The sequence below is a fragment of the Hypoxylon trugodes genome (genome assembly GCF_022578975.1).
Source record: "Hypoxylon trugodes strain CBS 135444 unplaced genomic scaffold F4822scaffold_5, whole genome shotgun sequence".
Lineage (NCBI taxonomy): Eukaryota > Fungi > Ascomycota > Sordariomycetes > Xylariales > Hypoxylaceae > Hypoxylon > Hypoxylon trugodes.
The window spans coordinates 2,007,455-2,030,280 of record NW_026250020.1 but is presented as its reverse complement, the minus strand read 5'-3'; the positions used below and the strand labels follow the sequence as shown (position 1 = coordinate 2,030,280).

The 22,826-nt window shown below is 46.0% G+C and overlaps 6 protein-coding genes and 2 non-coding genes across 8 annotated transcripts; 5 read left to right on the top strand and 3 right to left on the bottom strand.

Annotated features, from left to right (window-relative positions):
• Positions 1–838: 838 nt before the first annotated feature.
• On the bottom strand, positions 839–1,493 carry F4822DRAFT_429397 (uncharacterized protein; the record flags this gene model as incomplete). The annotated part of the gene is made up of 2 exons (XM_051461095.1): positions 839–908; positions 973–1,493. The coding sequence occupies 2 exons, from the start codon at positions 1,491–1,493 to the stop codon at positions 839–841; spliced, it is 591 nt and encodes a 196-aa protein (XP_051314555.1).
• A 242-nt stretch (positions 1,494–1,735) lies between these two features.
• On the bottom strand, positions 1,736–3,531 carry F4822DRAFT_257536 (cyclin-domain-containing protein). The gene is made up of 2 exons (XM_051454520.1): positions 2,663–3,531; positions 1,736–2,610 (listed from the first exon to the last, which is right to left on the bottom strand). The coding sequence occupies exons 1-2, from the start codon at positions 3,334–3,336 to the stop codon at positions 2,175–2,177; spliced, it is 1,110 nt and encodes a 369-aa protein (XP_051314554.1). The 5' UTR covers positions 3,337–3,531; the 3' UTR covers positions 1,736–2,174.
• A 1,908-nt stretch (positions 3,532–5,439) lies between these two features.
• Positions 5,440–8,545, top strand: F4822DRAFT_429395 (ARM repeat-containing protein; the record flags this gene model as incomplete). Its single annotated transcript, XM_051461094.1, has 3 exons — positions 5,440–5,713; positions 5,795–7,473; positions 7,529–8,545. The coding sequence occupies 3 exons, from the start codon at positions 5,440–5,442 to the stop codon at positions 8,543–8,545; spliced, it is 2,970 nt and encodes a 989-aa protein (XP_051314553.1).
• A 2,342-nt stretch (positions 8,546–10,887) lies between these two features.
• Positions 10,888–12,747, top strand: F4822DRAFT_257498 (family A G protein-coupled receptor-like protein). Its single transcript, XM_051454519.1, has 3 exons — positions 10,888–11,941; positions 12,002–12,150; positions 12,234–12,747. The coding sequence occupies exons 1-3, from the start codon at positions 11,520–11,522 to the stop codon at positions 12,527–12,529; spliced, it is 867 nt and encodes a 288-aa protein (XP_051314552.1). The 5' UTR covers positions 10,888–11,519; the 3' UTR covers positions 12,530–12,747.
• A 471-nt stretch (positions 12,748–13,218) lies between these two features.
• Positions 13,219–13,318, bottom strand: F4822DRAFT_t67. Its single transcript has one exon. It is a non-coding gene; the product is annotated as a tRNA-Phe (tRNA).
• A 272-nt stretch (positions 13,319–13,590) lies between these two features.
• Positions 13,591–13,708, top strand: F4822DRAFT_t73. Its single transcript has one exon. It is a non-coding gene; the product is annotated as a tRNA-Leu (tRNA).
• Positions 13,709–14,444: 736 nt separating this feature from the next.
• F4822DRAFT_429393 (uncharacterized protein) lies at positions 14,445–15,082 on the top strand (the record flags this gene model as incomplete). The annotated part of the gene is made up of 2 exons (XM_051461093.1): positions 14,445–14,595; positions 14,697–15,082. The coding sequence occupies 2 exons, from the start codon at positions 14,445–14,447 to the stop codon at positions 15,080–15,082; spliced, it is 537 nt and encodes a 178-aa protein (XP_051314551.1).
• Positions 15,083–20,103: 5,021 nt separating this feature from the next.
• On the top strand, positions 20,104–22,114 carry F4822DRAFT_257438 (velvet factor-domain-containing protein). Its single transcript, XM_051454518.1, has 3 exons — positions 20,104–20,273; positions 20,438–20,594; positions 20,669–22,114. The coding sequence occupies exons 1-3, from the start codon at positions 20,259–20,261 to the stop codon at positions 22,030–22,032; spliced, it is 1,536 nt and encodes a 511-aa protein (XP_051314550.1). The 5' UTR covers positions 20,104–20,258; the 3' UTR covers positions 22,033–22,114.
• Positions 22,115–22,826: the final 712 nt, after the last annotated feature.

Below are 22,826 nucleotides of genomic sequence, written 5' to 3'. Positions count from 1 at the left end.
AGAGAGTAGTGGGTTTCTGGTAGAGTTACAGAGAGAAAAAGAAGATTTGCGTGCGATTGATCAATGGCGAAAGAGCAATCGTAAGTTGTAGCGCAATTGGTTAAACAGAAAGTTGGAAAAGGTGTGGTGGTGTGTGGTAGAAAAAAAAAAAGTACGGCGTGCTTGAAAAACATGTGTACCAAGGTGTGTACCTACCTGCCTGTACTTCTCAACTAGGTTCAACTGTGCTGCCGTGTTTATTGGTTGGTTTCAAACTGCAGCTGCGGTCTCCAGAGTTACCTGCTTTACCTACTCCAGGATTAGAAGGCACACTAACGCAATTTGGGGATGGCGCTCTCGGGGCTATTGGCTGACCGCCTTTAGAAGGGGTGGGCAAGCTGAATCTGGGCTCGTGGTTGCCGTTTGATGCTACAGTATCTGATAACTTGTACCTACTGTACATTTTTAATAGTGGTAAGAGCAACTTGTGAGCAACATTGAACTTGGCAGCTGCGAGCTTGCTAAACACAATCATATGCCATGAAATCATATTTGGGGATTGCTTCCAACATAGAGATACCTTCCATTAACAGCAGATAATCAATTCTTCGATTTTACTGTGCCATTAACCTCAGAAGTAGTATATTGAGTAATATGTTTGTAGTCAATGTATCCAAATGTAGTTCACATCTCGAGACGACCTTCGTTAATGGAGTCGATTGAACATGATTAGGATGTTATGTTAGATAGGCAGATGACTTCAAAAGACCAATCACTACAAAGTGAGAACACATTACCGGAATATATCAGATCCAATGTACTCTTAATCGAACACGGCATGATGTTGTATACTCTATGCTTATTTGCCTTGGTCGCCTCCTCCACCGGCCATAGTCATCATAACAACGATACCTATCAACCACCAGTACCTGCAACAAATTGTTAGAAAATCTAACCCCAACATATCCTGTGGATAGGCATAGGTATACATACTTCTGGAAGAACGTCTTCTCCTCCGGCTCAACAGTCTTCCCCTCAGGCGACAGAACAACCGGCTTATTCAACTCAGGCTGCGCTCCCGGCTTATCAACACGCACCAAAACCTGGGGTCCAAAATCCCTCGTCTGTCCCGCATCAATCCGAATCCCCTTCAGCGCCGCAGCAACTACATCGCCATTTCTATCCACGGACAAGACTATCGTCGGCGAGTACCCCTTTCCGAAATTATTCACAGACGCCACGGAAGTCGAGGACTGCCATCGCTTAGTAGACGGATCGTAGGCCCCGACGCGCACTAACGTAGCTTCATCTGGTAGCTCGGGCGCTTCGTAGGATATAATCTCGGCATCGGACGCAGAGGCCGCGCAATTGTAGCGTATTTCGGCGAGAGGCGCTGGGGTAGTAGATGAGGAAGAAACAGGCTGAATGTATATGGCAGCCGTTCGGTCGGCGGCGCTGGCTAAGCTCGCTAGTGCCAAAGCCGTGAGGCCTGATATTATCGAGGAGAACTTCATGGGCAGCGTTTCGGTGATTTCGTATTAGCGAATGGGATTATGATTATATTCTAGAGGTATAGGTCGATAGAAAGGTTATGTAATGTAGGTAGGTTTCGTTGTTCGTTGTTAGTAGGAAGTTTGTAATTATTGGCCGTTGATTCCCCGGTTTTTCTGGGACCATGCGCTGTCAGCATGCCACTACCTACTACGTAACCTTCTACTACCATAATAATCAACGTTAATTGAGCCTCAACACACTATATATAGAGCATTTACACTATACTCAAATAAATATGCTATTTATGTAAAATGTGGTAATTCTTTTGAAAGGTATTCTATATCAAAATTCGGTTGTTAGCGTTACGGTCATAACGACGAGGCCTATACTATTGGAGCCAGGAATTTTGTTATCTTTTAAGGCTTTAAAATTCTCTATGAACATTGTAGCGTGGTTGGGTATGTCCTGGACTCCCTTTGACATCGACGACACCGTTATGTCTCTTATAACCAACTAGCCGCAATGACCTAGTACTATCACCCTACACTAAGCGCCAAATGCAACCGATTCCCCTCAATAACTCCTAGATCAAAGATCAAAAATAGTCTTTATGTGCGTAGCTTCTTGAGTATATCCTCTGCTCACATAAGCCATCGGGGCCTCATTATCTTCCTGCACACATATTTCAGCACTTTCATACTTTATAAATCGTCACTCTCGTCGATTTCGTCCCCGTCACTAGATGAGGAAGCTTCTTGTTCCCCTTCCAAAACGTATCCACTGCAACGCGCAACCAGGCCCTTATAATAAGCCACTAATACTTCTGGATTGGGAACTATTCTCCAATCCACTCGAGTTAGAAACTCAAGCTCTAGCAGCTTTAATTCTGCTACTTTAACACCCCCTACACGCGCATAGAACGAATTGTTCCAAAATGAATCTGACAAGCCCTTTCCAGCTACTGTTGCAGCTGTAATCAGAAATCGGTGTACGGTTAGGGTGTTGATCGTGAAATCGGGGTAGTACTCGCATAAGCGATCGATGTAGGACACCATAGATAAGAGAAGAGGCGGTGTCAACGTAGCGTGTTTCGCAAGTCGTTGTAGATAGTCCAAAACTGATATACCTGGTGCTGTCCTATGTATCTAATTAATATCATCAGCTCGCCACGAAAATTGCTTAATCGTACCTTGAATGAAACCTTGTGAGGTGACCACTTTTCATGGCTAGCGAGTCATTTGTCTCGATCAGCTCCCCAAGCATATTGGCGATTAAAGTCACCATATCCTCCACCTCGCATAACTCATATCTCAGAGGCAATACTTTGGGAGGGCATTCATTGGGTTTTGGTCGTTTTGGAGAGCTCGGTTGGCTTGATGCCACTACCGAGGATGGGTGGGGTCGGATAGGATCTTGCGATTTGCGCCTCTTATTAGGGGAGAGTGTGAGGGATTGAGGGGGTTTCGTGGTTCTATTAGGGGATGGGTTCGGTACGGGAGGATTTTCTGTAGAGATAAGTTGTGGTATAGGTTGATCTGCAGTTGTTGCTGCCGTTGCGGCTATGGAGCCCGATATCCTCGGACCTGATACCTGTGCGGATCGCAAAGGGACCATGGGATCGAAGGGCTCCATCGGTGAGTATTGCGTAGCGGCATCAACTCCAACATATTGTTTCGGTTTGGAGAGAGATGGTGACCGTAAAGATGCAGCGGGCGAGGAGCGCGATAAAGAATGTCTAGATTGGCGGCGTGGGAGCGGCACCGTTATCTTGGGCGATTGAAGTGGAGAGCGAGATGTTGCATAGTGGAAAGTCCTCGGTGATGCGCTGGCTGTCACTGGAATTGTTGAAGGCGAAGTTAACATGGTTCCCAAATCGTCATAATGTCTTTGTCTCAGCCGCGTGGATCAAAGAATTCGCAGAGGTCGCAGTAGTCGCAGTAGTCGCAGAAAGTCGTCGCAAATTGGGCCGCACCAGATGTATGCATTCATAGGAACGGCGGTCTCGTCAAATAAAAATGCCTTGCGTGTACTGTACAATAGGTATACCGACGGATTTACCTATACGCCTATACGAGAGAAGAACGATTAATTGGCGGGCCGTCAAAGGCTGACTGACGGAAATTCGGCTTTTTGAGAAAAGGAAAGGCGGTGGTGGGACAAGTTCTGGAGCTCATGATTGAGGGAAGCAAATTGAGGATTTGAATGGACGCCGAGAACGCACCATAAGAGATAGCCCTGGAGACAATTAGACTTATGGACTACGGCCTATGTACGGCCTATGGAACCGCACCAGAGAAGAAACGGAGAAGGCAAATTTCGAAAAACCGCTGGAGTGCTGCGCGGCAAGAACGTCCATGTGGGGACCCACTCCATCCAGGTTCTTCAGGTTCTTACCTCGTACCATTCCTACCTAAATACCTAACCTTGGAACTAACTTGAACGTTCTTGACATCCATACCCATTTTCTTATTACCTAACCTTCTCTAGGCCCGACTTAACTTTGTCCGACTACGCTCTGGGCCGGGAAGTAGCCCATTATGGGTTAACTACTGACTTTACTTACTTAGAAGTACGGTAGATAAGAACGGGATGTGGTTTGAAGATATATAAGACATGTCTACTTACCGACTTAGATTTTTCTATTTTTTTATTTTTTTTATTAACGCTTCTTTTATGCGGTCAAGGATATTTTCTTCTGCATGTACTTTTTTTTAATAAGTACATACATATACCTACACGCACCTAGGCACCTATTCAGATAAGGTATAGGATATATGTGCGTTCAAGATTAGAAGGAGAATGAGGGGTTTCTATTTGCTAGGCTATGCTACCTGCTTTGCGCTAGGTACTTAACCTGCTAACGTACCTGGTTGAAAATCCTGAGGGGGAGGGGCACATGGGAAGTTCGTACCAATCCAAGATGAGCAAAGTGAAAAAAAAGTGCCCGTTCCTCTCGGTGCCCTATTATTCTAGTCTCGTCAGCTTAGTCTCTTGGCGAATCTCGACTCTATCACGAGAACGGAATCTTCTCTCCAAAGTGCGTTAGGAGAGTCAGAATTTGTTAAACGTATACCCTTTTCGAAACGATGGATGGACTTTGAGTTGTCAAGTTATGAAAGTTGGAAACAGATTGCGCCTATAAAAACCAACACTTCTCACTTTAAATAGTAGCAAAGTCATCCTATCTCTTCCATATCAACAATGTCAAACTACCAAATGTGGATTAGTATATACAGAAAATAGATATCAATTATGATGCCTTCTATCAAAAATGACAAAAAAGCAAAACAAGTTAGTATGATATACCTCGGGATGTGCTTCAAAATCTCCATACTGAAATCCATCTTACTTAAAAATGAGTTCTACCAATGACGTCTTCAATAGATTTCGTCATCTAATGACCGGGGTTGACCTTGAAAAAGAGCAAAATATTTGATAATTTTTTAACTCTTAGTTTTTAAGGCTGTTTCCAGACTCCCGGGCTGCTGCCGATTTACCGGGTCTGCGGAAGATAGCCCGTGCCGAGTTAGGCACCTAGAACATTGAATCAATTTTTCTGCTGTGCCACGGTGGCTGTGATACGGCTCCATTGAAACTCAGATCTGGTGTACAAGCCACACTTTGAGCTTGGTTCCAATTCATCCAATCAAATACGTTGAACTCCACGGTGCTCACTGCGGGGTACGTACATTAGCACAAAGAAATATACATTCTTGGATGTACAAGAAGGAGCAGCCATTAAAATATCCCCATACTTGGACCAATCAGGGACCAATCAGTTTAGCGTAATAATTTAGTGTTCCGTACCATCCATGCACGTACAACCGTCGCGACAACGCTGTTATCGACAATTTCCGCATTCTGTAATTCTGTACTTAATCAATCATCAAAGATTGCGCGCCGGATTCTCTTTTGCTTTACCTTTGTATCAATAGAATCTCGACCAGGAGATATTGGCCGTCGATGATGGCTCTAGATCCTCAGTCAGTGCTGGCTAAGCTCAATTCAAGCGCGCCAGAACAAATCGCCGCTTTGGGCTTCTTAAAAAACGAGGTGATCGGCCATATTCAGAAGAAAGAAGATTGGGTTCAGCACGGTGTCCTTCGAGCTATTGTTAGGATCATAGCACCCGATGCGCTCGAGACAGATGGAAAAGATAGACGGCAACCTTTCCTGACATTACCAGATGAAGACAATGCAAAGCTACAAGCTTTACAACTTCTTGCTAGCTTCGCAAATGGTACGTACTACTTGTTTTCCCGCCCGACTGTTATATATCGCAATTTGACTATGATATAAGCTTACACAATATATCTTATAGCTGGCCCTGTATTCCTACCTCCGTTACACGCCGCCGGTGCGTTACCGGCTGTCCTCAGCAACTCATGTCTCCGAAACGAACATCCTCCCATCGTTCTCGCTGCTCTTCGGGTAGTACGAGATATCGCAGCAGCCACGACATATGCTCCATCGTCCTCGCCGATTAGCTCGAGTTCTTTAGCCGACGTGCTGTTTACCGATGGCCCTCTAGACTCTCTCCACCATATTCTCTCCCAACAGCCACCAAACCCCGACAACGAAGCTCAAACATCCATAATTACCTATCTAATCAAAGACCTTTGCCATGATGACCGCCATCAGTCAGCATTAGTTACTCGTGGTATCCTCGATTCCCTTGCTACAAAGTTGGCTGGATTTGTGGTTTCTGAAGGCCAAGTCTTACCGAGGGCGGAGAAGATCGCCCGGCATGAAGGTCTTCACGAGTATATACCACCACCTGCAACCGCCGCTGGTAGCTTAGACGGGGTTCTGGGTGCGATCGCGGCCATCATAGGCGACTCATCTTACAGGACATGTAAATTACTTTACTCGCCTTCGATTCTCGCCGTATTTCCCGTCGCGGAAATTGATCCCAATACGTCTTCAAGATCACCCTTTGGGCCCATGGAATTACCTGGGCTACGACCAACGAAACATTTAGATTTCGAGCCTATGAATTTACTTCTCCCTTATACGCTCCTCCAGATTACAAGCCACGCAACTACGGCGAGCTCTGGCACATCACGAGACAATCAGGTTCGCAACGGGCGGTCGGCGTCAAAGTATCAGAATAGCACCACTTCCAGAAGTCCATCCGAGGGACCCTCAGCTTCTAACAACGATGCCGATGGCGAAGAAGCAGAAAGCCCTCTGATACCCTGGCTAATCAACTTAATTAGAACTCGGAAAGGGAGCGAGATGCTCATGGCTACTTCTATCTTAACCTCTCTATTTAAAGCCGGTTTTACTTATAAGACGAGGGAAGCAAACATAGGATTGCTTGTCATACCCGTCCTCTTGAGCTTGCTTAATGATATTGACACTAAATTGAAGGATATCGACTACAACAACTGCAACCGAAACACCATCTCTATGCTCAATCTCATTGAAGAGGCGCCCATCATATTAGCTTACCTTATTACGGATAGCGAATTGCTACAGAAAGCGGCCTTTGACTGCAACGCAGTAAAGATTATGTGCAAGCTGCTAAAGGAAACCTATGATACACCACCTCCACTTGCAAAGTCATGGTCATGGTCTATACACGGCAAAACCCAAGATTCGGCAAGGGAGCTTCCTCCAGAATGTCGGCTAGGAGAGGCAGGCCAACATCAATATTTAGTGCATCGAATCAATGTTAGAGAAAGCACGCTGAGGGCCATCGGGGCGTTAGCAACCTTCAAAGACGAATATCGCACAGCAATTGTCAATCAAGACGTTGTCCACTATATTGTTGAATCCGTTACCCCATCGCCCAACAATCCAGTGCCGGTTTCTCTGGCAGCTTGCTACGTGGTCCGGATGTTGTCTCGGTCTGTCAATATTCTCCGGACAGCACTAGTTGATCACTCAGTATCCACGCCGATACTTCAACTTCTTCGCCATCCTGAAGTCGAGGTCCAAGTGGCAGCAGCCGCGTCAATCTGCAATCTGGTTATGGATTTTAGCCCTATGAGAGAGGTAAGTAACTCAAACGCCAAAATACTGGTTGGAACTATGCTAATTCAAACATTAGTCCTTGATCGATGCCGGAATTCTGAGAGCGTTATGTGAGCATGCTCATTCGCACAATGCATCGTTGCGATTGAATGCCCTGTGGGCACTTAAACATTTAGTCCACGCAGCAGATATTGACCTAAAGAGGAGGTCTGTTGAAGAGCTCGAGTCTGGATGGCTAGTCCGGTTGATCTGCGACGATACCGAAGATGCGGCGCTTTTCTCAGCAAAGACAAGGAGCGGCAGGGGTACCGTTCAAGATACACTAGATGATATGGACGAAGATGTAGATATGGGCTTTGCTGATGATCAGTATCGTCCTTGGCTTCCGGCCTCTTTCTATAAATCGCCTACGAGTCGGACCTATTCGGATGTGCGGATATTGCGGCTAGCAGAAGCACGACTGGAAACTCTACGGGAAGCGGAGCTAAACCCGGTCCGCAAAGCAAGACATGACGATCTAGCTATCCAGGAGCAGGGTTTAGGCTTCATCCGGAACTTGATCGGTGGGGCTCACTCGAGTACCAATGCCGATTCGCCGAACGATACAACCGAGATGATCGATTTCTTGTTCAACACCATAGGGCAAGACAGGTTGTTCGATATCCTCGACACTAAACTACAGGTTAAGGTTCTCCATCCGTTTAGTCAACGAGGTATTCCGGGTAGCGAAACGCGAATACTTCCACCGCAGACTAAAATTATCGAATCCGTCATCTACATCTTGGTTCATATCGCCGCTAGCATCCCTCGCCACCGGCAGCTAGTGGTATCCCAGACAAAATTACTTGAGCACTTAGCAAGGCTTTTTAATAATCAGGACAGGGAGGTTCGGGTTGCTTTGTGCCACCTGATCAATAATTTGACATGGCAAGATAATGCCAGTGATGGTCCTGGATGTACTCAAAGAGCCCAAGAGCTTAAGAAATTGGGTTTCTTGTCAAAACTCGAAGCACTGAAGGAGGGCGACGACGAGCTTGACGTACGGGAACGGGCTAAATCAGCCCTGTGGCAGATGAAGCCGAATAACTATTAATCGGTGTCCTCAACGGACACAACGAAAGAAGCCCCTCGAGAAGGAATAATACAGCGAAGACTTGTACAGTTTATACTATTACGAGCGGAAGGGCCAGGGGACTCGATTGAGAGTATGAGGATGCTTTAGGATGCTTGTATCGGGTAGGCTGTAGATGTAGGCATAGGCATAACTGGCGCGTGGGCGTTCCAGGGATGCACAATTACATACCCCCTTTAAAATTATGGGACTACATTGATATTATACACAATTCTTCGGCTTGTCTTGGCTATATGTGATATTACCTAGGTTTCCATCCATTTGGCTGTGGATATTGATTTGTAGCCCGATACGATAACTACGGCGCCTAGCAAAAACCGCCGGTTTGCGCTTCTTTGGCGTCGGTCCTGTGAAAGCGAACCTACCTAAAATTCCAACTAGCAGCACTCGAGTCAGGGAGGACCTTTTTTGCCGTTGAGAAGGACACACCGCTGATCCGCGCGCGGAGTTTGGGGCGTACGACAGGCGACGAATGCTACGCTGGAGGTTGTCCTAGAGGGCCGGGCGGAGAAAGTAAATGAGTCTGTTACCTAAGGGTTGCGACGGTAAACCAATGGCGTGGGTGACACGAGGGAATTGGTTTGCTATTATTTGCCTAGCTAGAATGTGTTGTAGCGGGTTGAAGTGAGCATGATTCAGCATACCGCATTGTGCATTTTCGTCTCCGCGAGTGGGAGATCGTTTTAATGCCACATGCGTAAAGTACGAGGCAACTTTTTACCAATTGGGAGCGAGGAGAACGATGCATCTAAGGATCGAGTTGCCCAGGGGGGAGAGACCTTGGGAAGATCATTATAGGTTAATATTTATTGTTATTAACGAATAGCGAATTGATGGGCGATCGTCTGGGTCGGTTGCATACAAGCATAGTAGCGGTTGGCCTCGGTTCCTAGAGTTGTTATATGATAATTGTATGGATTATTGCAGATATTTTGCATATCGTTACCCATCTATTAAGCAGTTGCTTAATATCGTAAGTATATCATTATGCATTAAAGAATTTTAGATGTGATGGAGAAATTGATTATCACATTTAGACTTTCACTTAATAAGATAGAGGTATGATATGATGGAAGGCGCTTGGTCTAGAAACTCCGGAATGTTCGGCAGTCGCCGCCTAAAAATAATGTAATGACTTTTTAAGTGGCATGAGATCAAAAGAAAGTTCAAACCAAAAACTTGTCATTCTACCACTTTCTTCCGGGTATAAACCATTTCTATTCAATTCGAAGGGACCGAAAAACAACGAAAGAGAAGAAGAAAAAAAGCCTCGCATGGTGGCATGACACCCAAAAACCCGTCGATCGCCATCTAAGACAGGCATAGCGTCGTATCTCTCGATGCGTGGTCCATTGGATCATTGGATCCATTCCGTAAAAGCCGGGGGAGCTGCGAGAGCTGCAGGCGATTTGAGGCTCTCAATGGTCCAAACATCTCATTCCCCAGTCCACCCCTCCTTCGACCTACGTCTAGACATTCAGAGTAATGATGAGCCTAGATGGACCAGACCAGGACTAAATCTAGCAAGACGAAATCTAAGGGATGATATTGCTAACGAAGATGAAGATGAGACAGTGTCTCTCTCTCAACCTCTCTATCATTTACCTACAACCACATACAACTACAACAACGTCAGATCCTACACAAAGCTGGGTAGGCAATATAAATGAGCAGTTTGTCGTTGAATAATTCGAAATCCTTGGTTATAATCACGTCACGTCACGTCAACTCGACGCCACTGTACATATGCCTAGCCGTCTATCGGCCTACCGGCCTTCGTCGGACCTCGAAGCTCCCCCTGCAAGCTCCGGCAATGCTTTCACGATGCTAGCTCCATTGGGTCCATCCATTGCCTTTTTTAGAACGAACATGGTCGAGTATTCGGTGGAGACCTATCACCGTTTTCGATGGCTGCATCTGGTGTTAGCTCATCCGATGCTGCCGTGAATCCCTCCATCAATGTCGCCATCCCCCGTAGATGGGTTATGGCCATTGCTACACCTCGCTAATATCGTCTAGTGCTGTTGGCTTTTGGTCACCATTACCGATCATTCCCTTGCATTTGCTGACCATACCCGGGCGATAGTTGCGCCCTCCTAATCAACAATCCTCTTCCTCAAGTTTCCAATCTCATTTGTAAGATATCCTAGCTCTTTCCGAGGTCTTTCTTCTGCCTCACTAAGAGTTGGGGTTACGGACTGGATTCATGAGACTTCATATCGGGCATTAATTACCAATACAGACATCAGCCCCGGCTCAGGCCGGTTGTAAGCTGCCACGTTCTTACGATAATAGTTGAGTCCCGTAGCTTCCCCACATTAGGGCTGAGGGATCGTCGACCATACTGGCTCAAGTACCATGTGTTACAAAGACACTTTGTTGCATCTCTCTGAAGGTCGTCTGACTCCGCGTCGTTCCGTCGCCTTCCGTGTCCTGGGTCTGAATAGAATTCTCAGTGGGTAACAATGTATCCTATCCCATGCCACAAACGCATCACTATGATCCGTCGCGATCCGTCGCGCGCCCCCTACCGGGATCTATGGAAGATTCTATACAAATCTGAGTTATAGCTGGATCATATGATCATTCAAGCGGGATACCTTCGTGCGGATCTCGGGTTTAGTCACTGTCGCTTCATACCTTGGCTATTGAGTCATTACCAATAATCGGTCTCCGAGCTTTGCGATAGTGTAACTCTACCACATTAGATCTTCGATGCTCTCGCCAGGGGGGTTCTTGTCATTATATTATGAGCCTCGTCCCCGATCATTCCCCTACTCGCTCATCATCAGCTATCCAGCGAATCACCGCAACCACCGTGATCCAAAGGCTATATCAGATTTTCTCCTTTCTTCCTCACTTTGAAAGTGAACCTCCTAATTTCGAACCTCATAGGCTTGCCTAGTAAATATCAACATACAAACAAATAATCGCAATGGCTATCCTATTATACCGTGGGAACGATGCTCTCAATATCAACCCCCCGAGTGGGAGTGAGGAGCTAAGTGTACACGGTAGTGACTGGTTATGGGCGGTGACGGCTATCTATGTTGTCTCTTTTATCGTCTTCTTCGCTAGCAGTTTCGTCGCTCGAGCCGGTGAGAAGATCTTCCACTATCTCTTCACCATTGCTCTCCTCGTCGGTTCCATCACCTACTTTGCCATTGCTTCTGACCTGGCCTACGAATCGATCCCGGTGGCCAACTACAAGCCTGTCGACGGATGGACTCGACAAATCTTCTGGGCTGAGTACGTCAATTGGGTTGTCAGCTTCCCCGTTGTCGCTATTGCTCTAGGCCTACTAAGCGGTGTCTCCTGGGCTACTATCCTGTACAATGTTGCTTTGTCGTGGACTTGGTAAGTATTCCCATGATTAAAGCTGCTTCTCGCCGCCCTGAATAGAGCTAATTGGTGTAGGGTCATTTCTTACCTCGTCTCTGCCTTCACGACATCCAACTACAAGTGGGGTTTCTACGCCTTCGGTACGATCGCTTGGGTCCTCCTTGCCTTCAGCACCTTCTTTACCGGCTCGACTGCCGCTCGACGCTTCGACGTTGCCCGAGACCGTACGTATATCCGATATATTCCCTTGTTCCCCTTTCCAGGCTCGGGACCTCAATGACGGTAATTGCTGACTCTGATATTGTAGACACCTTGTTGGCGGGTTGGATCAACCTTCTCTGGCTCCTATACCCCATCGCATGGGGTCTTTCCGACGGTGGTAACCGCATTGGTGTAACTCCGGGTTACATCTTCTTTGGTATTCTCGATGTCCTGCTAGTTCCGGCTGTCTCTTTCGCCTTCCTCGTCCTCTCTCAAAGATGGGACTACGGAAAGTTGAACATCGCCTTCACTCGATATGGCCGTGTCCCGCAAGCCGGTGAATTCCCCGAGAAGACTGCTACTGCTCCGGCTCAGCCCGTCGTCGGTGAACAGGCCGCATAGATAATTAGAATATCTGTATAAAGCCGTGCGACTTCGCCTCGCGTTGAACGTCTCTTGCAGGTCACTCTCGCGAGTCGCACAATCCTTTTTCGGATACACACCGTTGCCCAACCTAGATCGGTTGTCAAGCATGGTAGGCTGGGCCTGTCACTCTTTATGATGTGATGATCATGATCGTCACGAAACGTAATAATGATATTAATAATTGGGATCTTGGATGGTCGCGATATTATTATATATACCCCTCGCTCGCTATAGAAGATGGAAAGGAGGAAGCCATTATACCCTTCGAAGTAGTAATAAGCGTCATGGAGAGGAAGGACGGTTTACCCTAATAATACTTAATGGAAGTAGTCGAAATGAGCTGAATAAAATACCCCTTTGCTGTTTTATGCAAAATGAGAAATAATAAGAATTTACGTCTTCCGCGATTGAGATGAGACCACAAAGATATCTTGATCTCGATATAAAATGTCGTTTAACATTGTGGGGTGGAATTCTTCTGATTCAAAGAACAAAAAGTGGTAATAAACCTCCCTTCGCTTCAAGGCACAATCATCGCAAGATTTCGAGGTCGATACTGAGTGGACGTTCATCCCAATGGAGAGAATATTTCCAACACCACATGATCCGGAGAAACAAAAGGGAAAACAAGAAAAGACTTGAATCTCAAGCAAAAGAAAAATTGCTGCGGTGTGTGCGGATCGAACGCACGGCCTTCAGATACCGATTACCTCGATGATTGAAGTGGACTTCAGTCTGACGCTCTCCCAGCTGAGCTAACCCCGCTTTGTTGAAATTCTATGCTCTTAATTGCTACTATATCCTGCATAAAATGATGGTCTTGACTACAGCATAATGTAGCTCCGTCCTCGGCCAATTAGGGTTATACTATCTCTTAGCATATGTGGGCCCTCCGATTTTAATTATCATATATCAAATTCACATCCATGGATCGCACCTTTTTTCTTAACCATCATATTTCCTTCCTCCATCTGAACTAACTTCTATATGAACCTATATCATTTAGTTTAATGAACATTATTTTCAATCATTCTAAAGACAAGATGGCCGAGAGGTCTAAGGCGGTAGATTCAAGAGGATATTTCATCTCTTATCTCTTTCAAAGAGAAAAACCTACTCCCGAAAGGGTCCGGGGTTCGAATCCCCGTCTTGTCATGATTTTAGTTTTGTGTTTTGTATTTCTTTTTGGTGTCTTTTATTTTATAGGCGATATATCTAAGCGATGTAGTTTATATTGAGATGTATCCAAAATTTGGATATGCATCTTCATTTTATTGTCAGGAATAGTTATAGGAATAGGGTGGACCAACCTTTTGGATACCATCTAGAATGTTGAGATTTACAGCGCAACCCGCGACCCGACATATATTGTAAAGGTTCTGTGTTGGGATGTCCAAGAATGGAATTTATTGATGAGATGTTATGCCCAGTATGATCAGGTGTGCTTTGATGTTAAGTAATGTCATAACTATCGTCAGAAAATTTGAGGTGCGAAGCGCCTGAGCAAAGCCAAAGCGCTTTAAAAGCAATATTAAGAAGCGAAGATAAATCTTAATTCGAAGGCGACATGCAGGTGTCTAGTTTGGATGAACTTAAACTCCAAATTATATGTTCAATTACTCGATTAAGTTTAATAATAACCTGTTTGCCGTCTCGTATCCGGCTACAATGGGAAGATGCTGGGAAATTGTGACGAGAAAGAAACGAAATCTATCCAATAACTTCGATAGTTGGTGCCAGTGGATTTTAGCTGAAGAGATGTCCTATTTATATGGAAGAACATATTCGGGTAATTGTCATAAGTATTCGCAGTTATTAGACAAGCGCTCCCATCCTACACCTATCTTCACCATTATCAGGGGCGGTGCATTACATCTACTATGTTGCGATAATGGGGTCCCTACTACTCGCTATATATTCCAGTCTTCTCCTTTTTACAAGGTTGTCTGAAGCGCAGGACCCAGAAGAAGATGAAACCGTGCCAGACAATTTCCCCAAAGCATTCATCACGGCCATGGTGGTGGCGGTTATTTGTGTCGTCTGTAAGTGTACTACCACCCTTCTATTATTCCGTAAATTTGGGTTTTCTTCGGGATTATTTGTTGTAATCAAATAGATGTTTGCTAACTCAAGATTGCTCAAGTACTTGTTATCCTAGTATGCGTCTTCGCGCACTGCTGGCAACACATCCTCGGGCCGAGAAAGCACAGCAACGGTGGCCGCAGGGGGACATTAAGGAATTCGTCATCGACATCCTCACTACTTAGGGAGAGATGGCTTGAACCTGTGTTTGAATGGCCACAACAACTAAGCACACGGTCGAGGAATAACAGGAGGAGGAGGCGGCAGTGGCAAAGGCAGAGAGATTGGAAGGGGTGGAGGGGATTTCCGAGGATGGGAAACGGACCGGTGGGAGATGAGAGAGGATATAGGGGCACAGAAGATAGGAGGAAGGAGGGTCAAGAAGCGAAGGTATATAGGGGTTGGTGGGTTGATGAAGATGGGAGTGTAATGGGCGGTTCTATTTGATGGTATTTTCCTGCCTCAAGAATGATGGTGATAATTAATATCTGCCAAAATACTTAGGTAATATGTTAAATATGATTATACAAGTTATTACCATATCGAACATAAGGTTTGTAGCTAAGGCGGGTGGTATTTAGGTGTACTGGGCGCTGATGACTTCTATAATCAGAGGCAAATCAATTGAAGCGGCTAAACTTATCCTCAATTTGATGCATCCTGAGACGATTGTATTGTTCCCGATGACCTTGACCGAGCTGGTCGATCTTATTCGCCATTATCAAAATCCAGCATACAAGTCGACCGCCAAGCCAGTGCTACGAACTGGTCTCGGCTACTGAGGATGTCGTGCAATATGATATGCAGATAACCATGCGGTTTTCAACATCTAGGCGATTCTGAAGATGAATCATCTTTCATACCCGAGTCAACAATGTGGATTATTGGGGTGGTAATATCTTTATTGGACTTTATGTTCCCTTTGGGTCACCGTCCAAGTAACGTTTAGTGATGGGGTTCCTTATCTCAGTCTACCTGAGTACTCTGGAAGCGATCTGGTGTAACTAGGGCTGCTGCATCTCGTATATCAAGCAGGAACCACTTGGCAGAGGAATACCGTTGTTGACACCGATACTGAAAAGAACCAAACATCTACCTAGGTAATGGAGTATGAATCATAATAGATGATTTACGGATCGACCATGCGACAATGCCGTGAAAACCATGCCGTGGCTTCTCTGGACCAAATAGCCATCGGAGTCTTGCCTTCGGGACCTGTAAGTCATACTGGGAGTTCTCGCTGCAGGTAGAAGCGAACGAGGCTACACTACAGATAGGAGGATAGTCAATCATATTGCTCATTTGGGGAGGTTGCTTCTTAACTGTACATTTCAATGTGAGTGGGTAGCCGATGCAAGTCTTAGACGACTCGGAGTTCAATTGGTATTGTATTGAAATCGAGATGCACTCTAAGTTGTACGTCCTGTTTTTTACGCCTTCAGGTGTAACTACCGGACTTCTGCTGTCATATTCCGCTGTAGGCAAGAGTTTGAGAAGAGTCATAGCTGACAATGGCGTTATTGCTTCTCATTGATTCGTCTATATGCTCCTTGAGGTTGCTACCTTAGGTAGGTATCCGGGTTGGCTCATAAAACCTCACTAAGGGGGGGGGGACGAGGCTAAGCCGCTATGAGAATGAGGTGCCGGAGATGTGTTGAATGATAGAATACTTGGTACTTTGAGGATCGGCTTAGCCCATTGATCTTTGTTTTTGCGACTCGGTCGCGAATGGCGAGACTATTGCTCGGATCTGTCGAGGCCTCAGAAGTGTGCAAATAAGGTTCTTTGTGTATATTTGCCGCCAAATGATCTTCAAGTGACTCGTATACTTCAAGCCATGGCTCTGGATCATTCCGCTAGCCTCCTCTGCCCTGCTAACGACATTCGGTCATGAATGACAGAAGGCGGCGCCAAGCGGCCACGCTAATAGGGCAAACACATACGTGAGAGACATTTCATGGCTCACCGGCCAACCTCGTGTGGGATGCAGGGATGTGGAAATGATCATTCGAGACATACATATGTATACACGTGGACTACAGCGTCGTGAAGTATACGCTTCCCCCATAACCTAGTTGCTTAAGCGTGGCAATTTGAGACAAACACGCGGAAGGTTATTTTTCCATATAAGACATAATTGGTTGTCTGTGGCTTCGCGTCGTTTGGCAGGTGGTTGATCATCTCGACTTTGCTGATGAGCGGTAGCCCGACGAATAGATAGTATGTGTAGGGTACCGCTAGCCCGGGTTCGTAGCGTATAGTGTATGTAAGGGAGAAGGTTGCTTAGATAAGAGAATTGAATGGTGGTTTCACAGATATTAGTGTATTAGTGTTCGAGTCAGAGTGTACAGTACATTAGGTATGTAACTGCATAGTGCAGTTGCTACCCATGTACATGAACGATGTACTTGTTCCCAGAGGAAAGGGCCGACAGGGTTTTCGGCCGTACTTGCACGACGTAATGATCTCGATATGACCTATCACCATGTTAGACTACTTTGATTAAAACTAAATTTGCAGGTAGGACGAACTGGACCAACAAGAATCGACTAGCCGACTCATGAACTTTCTTCTCTAGCCCACCTTCGTAGGTACATGATATACACATACATGTCTAATTATGTATGTACCTCAAAGCATTGAACTTATTTAACAGCCAACCTCAAAGTTAGCCTTAGCGAGATGCCGGCCACGAGGCGACATGTCGTCTCATCTTGACATCAGATGAGTTCACCATGTAGAGCATAACTTTTTTGTTTCTAGGTTGCCGTTTGTCAAGTCTGTCAGTCAATGTTAATGTCAATGATGCCAAGAAAGAGCTTGGCAAAACACCACTTCTGCACCAGTTCTTTAAGCATTTCTTCAAGCGCAGCTGAGACTCGGTTCCAAAGCCCGATGAAAGCTTAACTTTTTAGCTGCGTGGTAAAACTCGGGTCGATCAACGTATTAAATCATACAAAGACAATTACATATTGGTCCCTGATCATCGGGACAGCGGGACAAGTTCTACAGAAACATATACCATGGTAGAACTGTCAAAGGGCGGGGCTTTCAATTCCGCACCATATAAATGACGATGGACATTCTAGATAAAGTCTAGAATATTTGATTTTTGGTTTTGGGAGATACTAGTTACCTAGGTATGTACCAGTATTACGAATGTGATTGATTACGTACAGTACTGATGGACCTAATTGAATATTACCTGGGTACATGGAAGGAGGCTTAGTTTTCTGTTAGTTTGAACCGGATTTTGCTTTCACCAGGGGGCCATCATATCTAAGAGCATTTTCCATTTAGGGAAAATGGTGATCCTATCGGTAGAGGTTCCGAAAGTACAACACTGTAATTCCTGAAGCAAAGATGGCACTCTTATAACAGAACTTATTTTTTTTTTTTTTTTTTTTTTTTATCAAACTACTGGATTAGAACCCTTACATAGATATTTCAGGTACTACTATTCGGAATTGGAAGAGGATTGGAATACGGAATGTAGACATTCGGAGATCGGTATGAAATCCGTTTATTAGAAAGGTACCTAGGTACTTGTTAGCTGAGTTCCATATTTAGAGACCCTGGCTTATGTTAAAGTGACCTTCGTGCTTCAGCTGAAATATTCACTGTCTATAGAAAAAGGTATTCATTTCTACATAATAGGATACAATATATATGTAGGTAGGCCGGCTATTAAAAAACCAGCGACGGCGGAATGGAATGGAGGTATACTCATATACCATATAGTCAAATGATTATACATTATCTTATGTAAATGGATATGTTTGCTCGGTAAGACGCAGACGGCTTGTTATTAATGATTCCCACTGATTTAATCTCCTTATGCAGACACGACACTATGCACAAACATTACGGGGAAGCGGCACAAGTTTGGTTGGGAGGATGAGGAGGAAAAGCAAACTGTGTCTCATCGAATGTTACCTTGTAAGTAATTATGCATTTTCGGGAATTCTCCACGCGAAGATGACTTCTTTCTTTTACTTTGATTTGAATATGGTTGTAAATAGATTTATAGATTTGATATTGGTATCCGTAATTATGAATTACCTAAAAGATCAAATGATGAATTGTCTCGAATGTCTCCAGGAAATGAAGTACGTACTGTACTTTAAAATGTACTCCGCTAACTGCAATGTCGGTTCCTCCCGCAGCGGCGGAATTGGGGGAAACGGATCCGTTTTGGCGCCACCAGAAGCATCTCTTTCTTTTAAAACGCGAACCGTTCAGAAAATTTTAGACGAAGACAAAAATCCTGGCTCCTGGAATGACCGCTAATTGGCTTGCTACGCTGCCCAAACTCCACCCAACCTATACATTACATATGTACAGCTGCAGAGCCACGGTCCTGCATGGATGTAGAAGCAGAACTTTATACAGTACGGCAGTAATGTCACTGTACCGTCTCCGGTCCAGGGAGACGGGAGCGACGTGATTGTCATAGAATAAGCCCATTCGGGGATTTCTGGCCGGGTTGAAATTGGGTGGAGGACCTTCCATTCTTATACAATCTGCTTGGTCGAAAACTTCCTCACACCCCTGTCCCTGCGTGTCTTGGCACCGTGCATATACTGTGAGCTACAGCGAAGCTACAGTGAGCATGACTTCCTATACAGGGAGAAACTAAAAAACCAAGGGAGGAATGGGGGCTACTTTATCCACACAGGTGGAGCCTAATGGGTACAGTACCCCGTTTGATTGGTGGTACCCGACCCACAGGTAGGGAACCCGATGCAATCATCTCCACCTGCCACCCCGTACCACCCCGGTTGATTTGCTCGGGCCAATCCCATCTCCCTTGCACTGGGTGCTATGGCCCCAATCTGCCAAATCTCACCAGCGTTCACTAAGCAAATCAACCAAGTCAAGCCAAAAATCCACCAGCAAGGACCAGCCGTCTGCCCAGAGACCACTGGAGTCCACCGACTTTGACCAACTAACCAACTAACCAAGCCTTTCTACCCTCTTACTGGTTCCCACGCTCCCCAGTCTAGCCCACTCAGCGTCCTCCACTGGCCTTCTCTCCCCCTTCTCTGGCGTCGGACCGGTTCATTTCTTTCCTTTTCCCTCACACACATCAAACTTCGTCCCTACCGATCATTCTGACGACAAACTCCGCCAACCCGCCTGTCTTTTCAGTCTGTGGGCCTTTGTCGTCGGCTGGGTCGAGATAAGTTCAGTCCGTCGAAACTGAGTCGTCGATTTCCCCGGCCTAAGCCACGAATCAAGACAACAAAGAAAAGAAAAAAAAGAGAACTGGAACCGAGCCCAGCGTACCGGGAAACGAAGGACACCGTCATCGTATCGACCGACCGCCTGGACCATCGAACAACCTGCCTCGCGCTAGAAGCCAGTGCTTCGGGTTCTCTTCAAAACAAACTTCGCCCTCGACCCAATTTGACGGATTCCTCTTTTTTCCTATTTTCGCCAACCAGTTTCTATCATTCATGCCCGCCGACAACTTAAACCTAATCCCATTTACCTGGTTTCAATTTTTCCTCGTCTGACGGTCCGATTGTCTGGAACGGTTGGATTACCGGTAGGATTTGGGGTTTAAAGGATACATTCTTTACTAAAAACCTGTTCCCTCGAATAGAGTATATTATTTGCGATGCTTCCAATTCAGGTACGTCGCAGTGTTAACTGAACTTAACAATTATTGATTTATGAATGCGACTCTGTCTCGACGCGAAACCATGCGATTGGTCTTTTGATAATCTGGACGCATTATTCGACGACGACGCATCGCATACTATGATTCAATAATACTAATATTAGATTATGATTTAGCCCGAGTCCAATATGGCGAATGCCATGGTCGCCCAGACCGAAAGCAAGATGTATACGCGCGAGCACCGCATTACCAAGGGTGGTAGACACCTCTGGTACCAATTAGAAGTTCTGCAGCAGCCTGAGCGTGCGAGAGCGTGTGGTTCTGGTCCCAAATGTACGGATAATAATCCATAGGCCACGTTTTTCTAACAGGTACCGAGTTTCAGTTTATGACTAACCAAGTAATAGCATCTGCCGACCGTCGACCAGTTGACCCACCGCCTGTTGTCATTCTGAGAGTTTTCGAAGGAGAGCATTTTGAAGGTGCTCGAGATATTACGTTTGATTATAATGTCGACTTTTTCTGTTACGCCTCGCTTGAGCATGCGCGCCCTATGGCTCACGGGAGAGTACAAACCCCAGCAGCTACTTCGCCTCCCGTCCTTACTGGATTTCCTGTATCTGGATGCTGTTACCTGGATCGACCCGACCCGGCTGGATATTTCCTGTTCCCGGATCTTTCGGTTCGTCATGAAGGACGCTATCGTTTGGTTTTCAGCCTTTACGAGTTGATTAAGGAGGAGCAAGATCAGGATCGTGATGCACCACCTCAGGACCATGAAGATGGCATGTCGGAATTGAGAGCGGGAAATGCCAACCATAGGATGGACCTTCGATCAACCGATTTTATTGTCTATAGTGCCAAGAAGTTCCCGGGATTGACTGAGAGCACTTCTCTTAGCCGTACGGTTGCTGAGCAGGGTTGCCGTGTTCGTATTCGACGTGATGTACGTATGAGACGACGCGACACTAAGGCTTCTGCTCCTAGCGAGTACGACAACAATGCGGAGGAAGAGTATGCTAGGCGTAGGAACAGGACTCAAACTCCGGAAGCATATCGCGCTCGATCCCTTAGCAATTCGAGCATGGACCGAACTTCATATGTTGGCCCGGATCACCCGAGACGTCCTTCGAATGCCGAATATGGACCACCTCCGCCTCCGTTATACCAGAACGGCCAGGCTCCGTCAACCATGCTTAACTTCGGACATGGAGGCAACGCTGGATTCGCTCAACCCTATGGACCTGCGCCTCCATCTGGCCAATCGACACCAGTATCACCTGCAGCTCCTATCTTCCCTCCGAGCAATAACTTTCCGCCGCCACCTCCATCGCCCGGCTATGCACCACCGGGCTACCCGCATTACGACTCCGCTGCCAGCGACGCAGAGCTTAGACGACGATCGTCTGCGAGCTATTCTACTATTTCCGCTCACCCGCCTGCGCCGTATCCCCTGGCGAGAGTTTCCCCTAGACCACCCACGGCTTCCTCCATTGGACCTATGCCTTCCCTTCCTTCCATAATAAGCCCGAAGATGTCGCCCAGCCACTACGCTGATCGTTCTGGCTCGATAACATCACTTCATAGACCGCCGTACCTTCAACCTGAACCCCGATCTACCAAACGCTCTATCGACGAGCTGACGAGTAGCAACCAGCAAGGACGTGTTGTCAACGGCGACCGTCCCTCAATAGACTACCCCGGAGTTCCTTACTACCGAAGAGCCGATGGCACAGAACGAACAGCTGTGTTCCCCGATTCTCTTGCATAATGGTTCGAGCATATTAACGGATGTTACGAATGACAATTATCAAGTTTCGCAGGGGCGTTGCGCGTTCGACGGCGTCAATGTTTAATATAAGGCCCCCTTTTGTACATATTGTGGGGATACACTTCGTCACTATCATTTTCTATTTCATTTGTCTAGGATGGTTTTACCCACCCACTCCTTTACGTTGTATACATCCTTTCAGCATATTGGGCCCCCTACTATCGGGATGCCCGCGGATCCGACGCTGATGGAATCCTACTATTGGCGGCCGTATGGGATTCAATAACCCGAAGGTTGCTAGATAATGACAATGGTCGCTAGGTTTAACGTCGAGGCACAAAGAAAGGTGGTATGACGGGACCAAACAGAAAGGGGGGGGGCGGCTCGCCGAAGACGTTGTAGTTGTGGTTGGAAGCATGCAGGTGTTTGTTTATTGGCGATAGTAATGCCGCTACTAGGCTGTCCGTCTAGGATCCAGCTTCTGAATTTTCATGTGTTAGTTTAAAGGATACAGTGAGCACGGCGATTTGCCTTTGTATATATACGATGAACAAAGCCTATAGGTTTTTTTTTCATACATCTCGGGATATTGTGATACGAATTTGAGTCTACCCAAAGGACATTTATCTCCAGCTAGGTAGGTAGTACAATTACTACGGTATCAATTTCCTCGATGGAAGTCATTCCTCATCACTTGGACATCTCCGTAGGTAGATAGCTGTGAGTATCGAAAGTTGATGAGAGTTGCAAATGAAATTAAGTGTCTAAAATAACTACTTAATTGGGTTAGTCCA

What these genes read in the sequence shown, in the direction of transcription:
- F4822DRAFT_257498 (XM_051454519.1), top strand. Translation starts at nt 11,520, where the DNA reads ATGGCTATCCTATTATACCGTGGGAACGATGCTCTCAATATCAACCCC. An exon ending in GTTGCTTTGTCGTGGACTTG is followed by an intron (nt 11,942 to 12,001) that starts GTAAGTATTCCC and finishes TAATTGGTGTAG; the next exon opens with GGTCATTTCTTACCTCGTCT. An exon ending in CTTCGACGTTGCCCGAGACC is followed by an intron (nt 12,151 to 12,233) that starts GTACGTATATCC and finishes CTGATATTGTAG; the next exon opens with ACACCTTGTTGGCGGGTTGG.
- F4822DRAFT_257536 (XM_051454520.1), bottom strand. Translation starts at nt 3,336, where the DNA reads ATGTTAACTTCGCCTTCAACAATTCCAGTGACAGCCAGCGCATCACCG. An exon ending in CTCACAAGGTTTCATTCAAG is followed by an intron (nt 2,611 to 2,662) that starts GTACGATTAAGC and finishes TTAGATACATAG; the next exon opens with GACAGCACCAGGTATATCAG.
- F4822DRAFT_257438 (XM_051454518.1), top strand. An exon ending in GTGTGGTTCTGGTCCCAAAT is followed by an intron (nt 20,595 to 20,668) that starts GTACGGATAATA and finishes ACCAAGTAATAG; the next exon opens with CATCTGCCGACCGTCGACCA.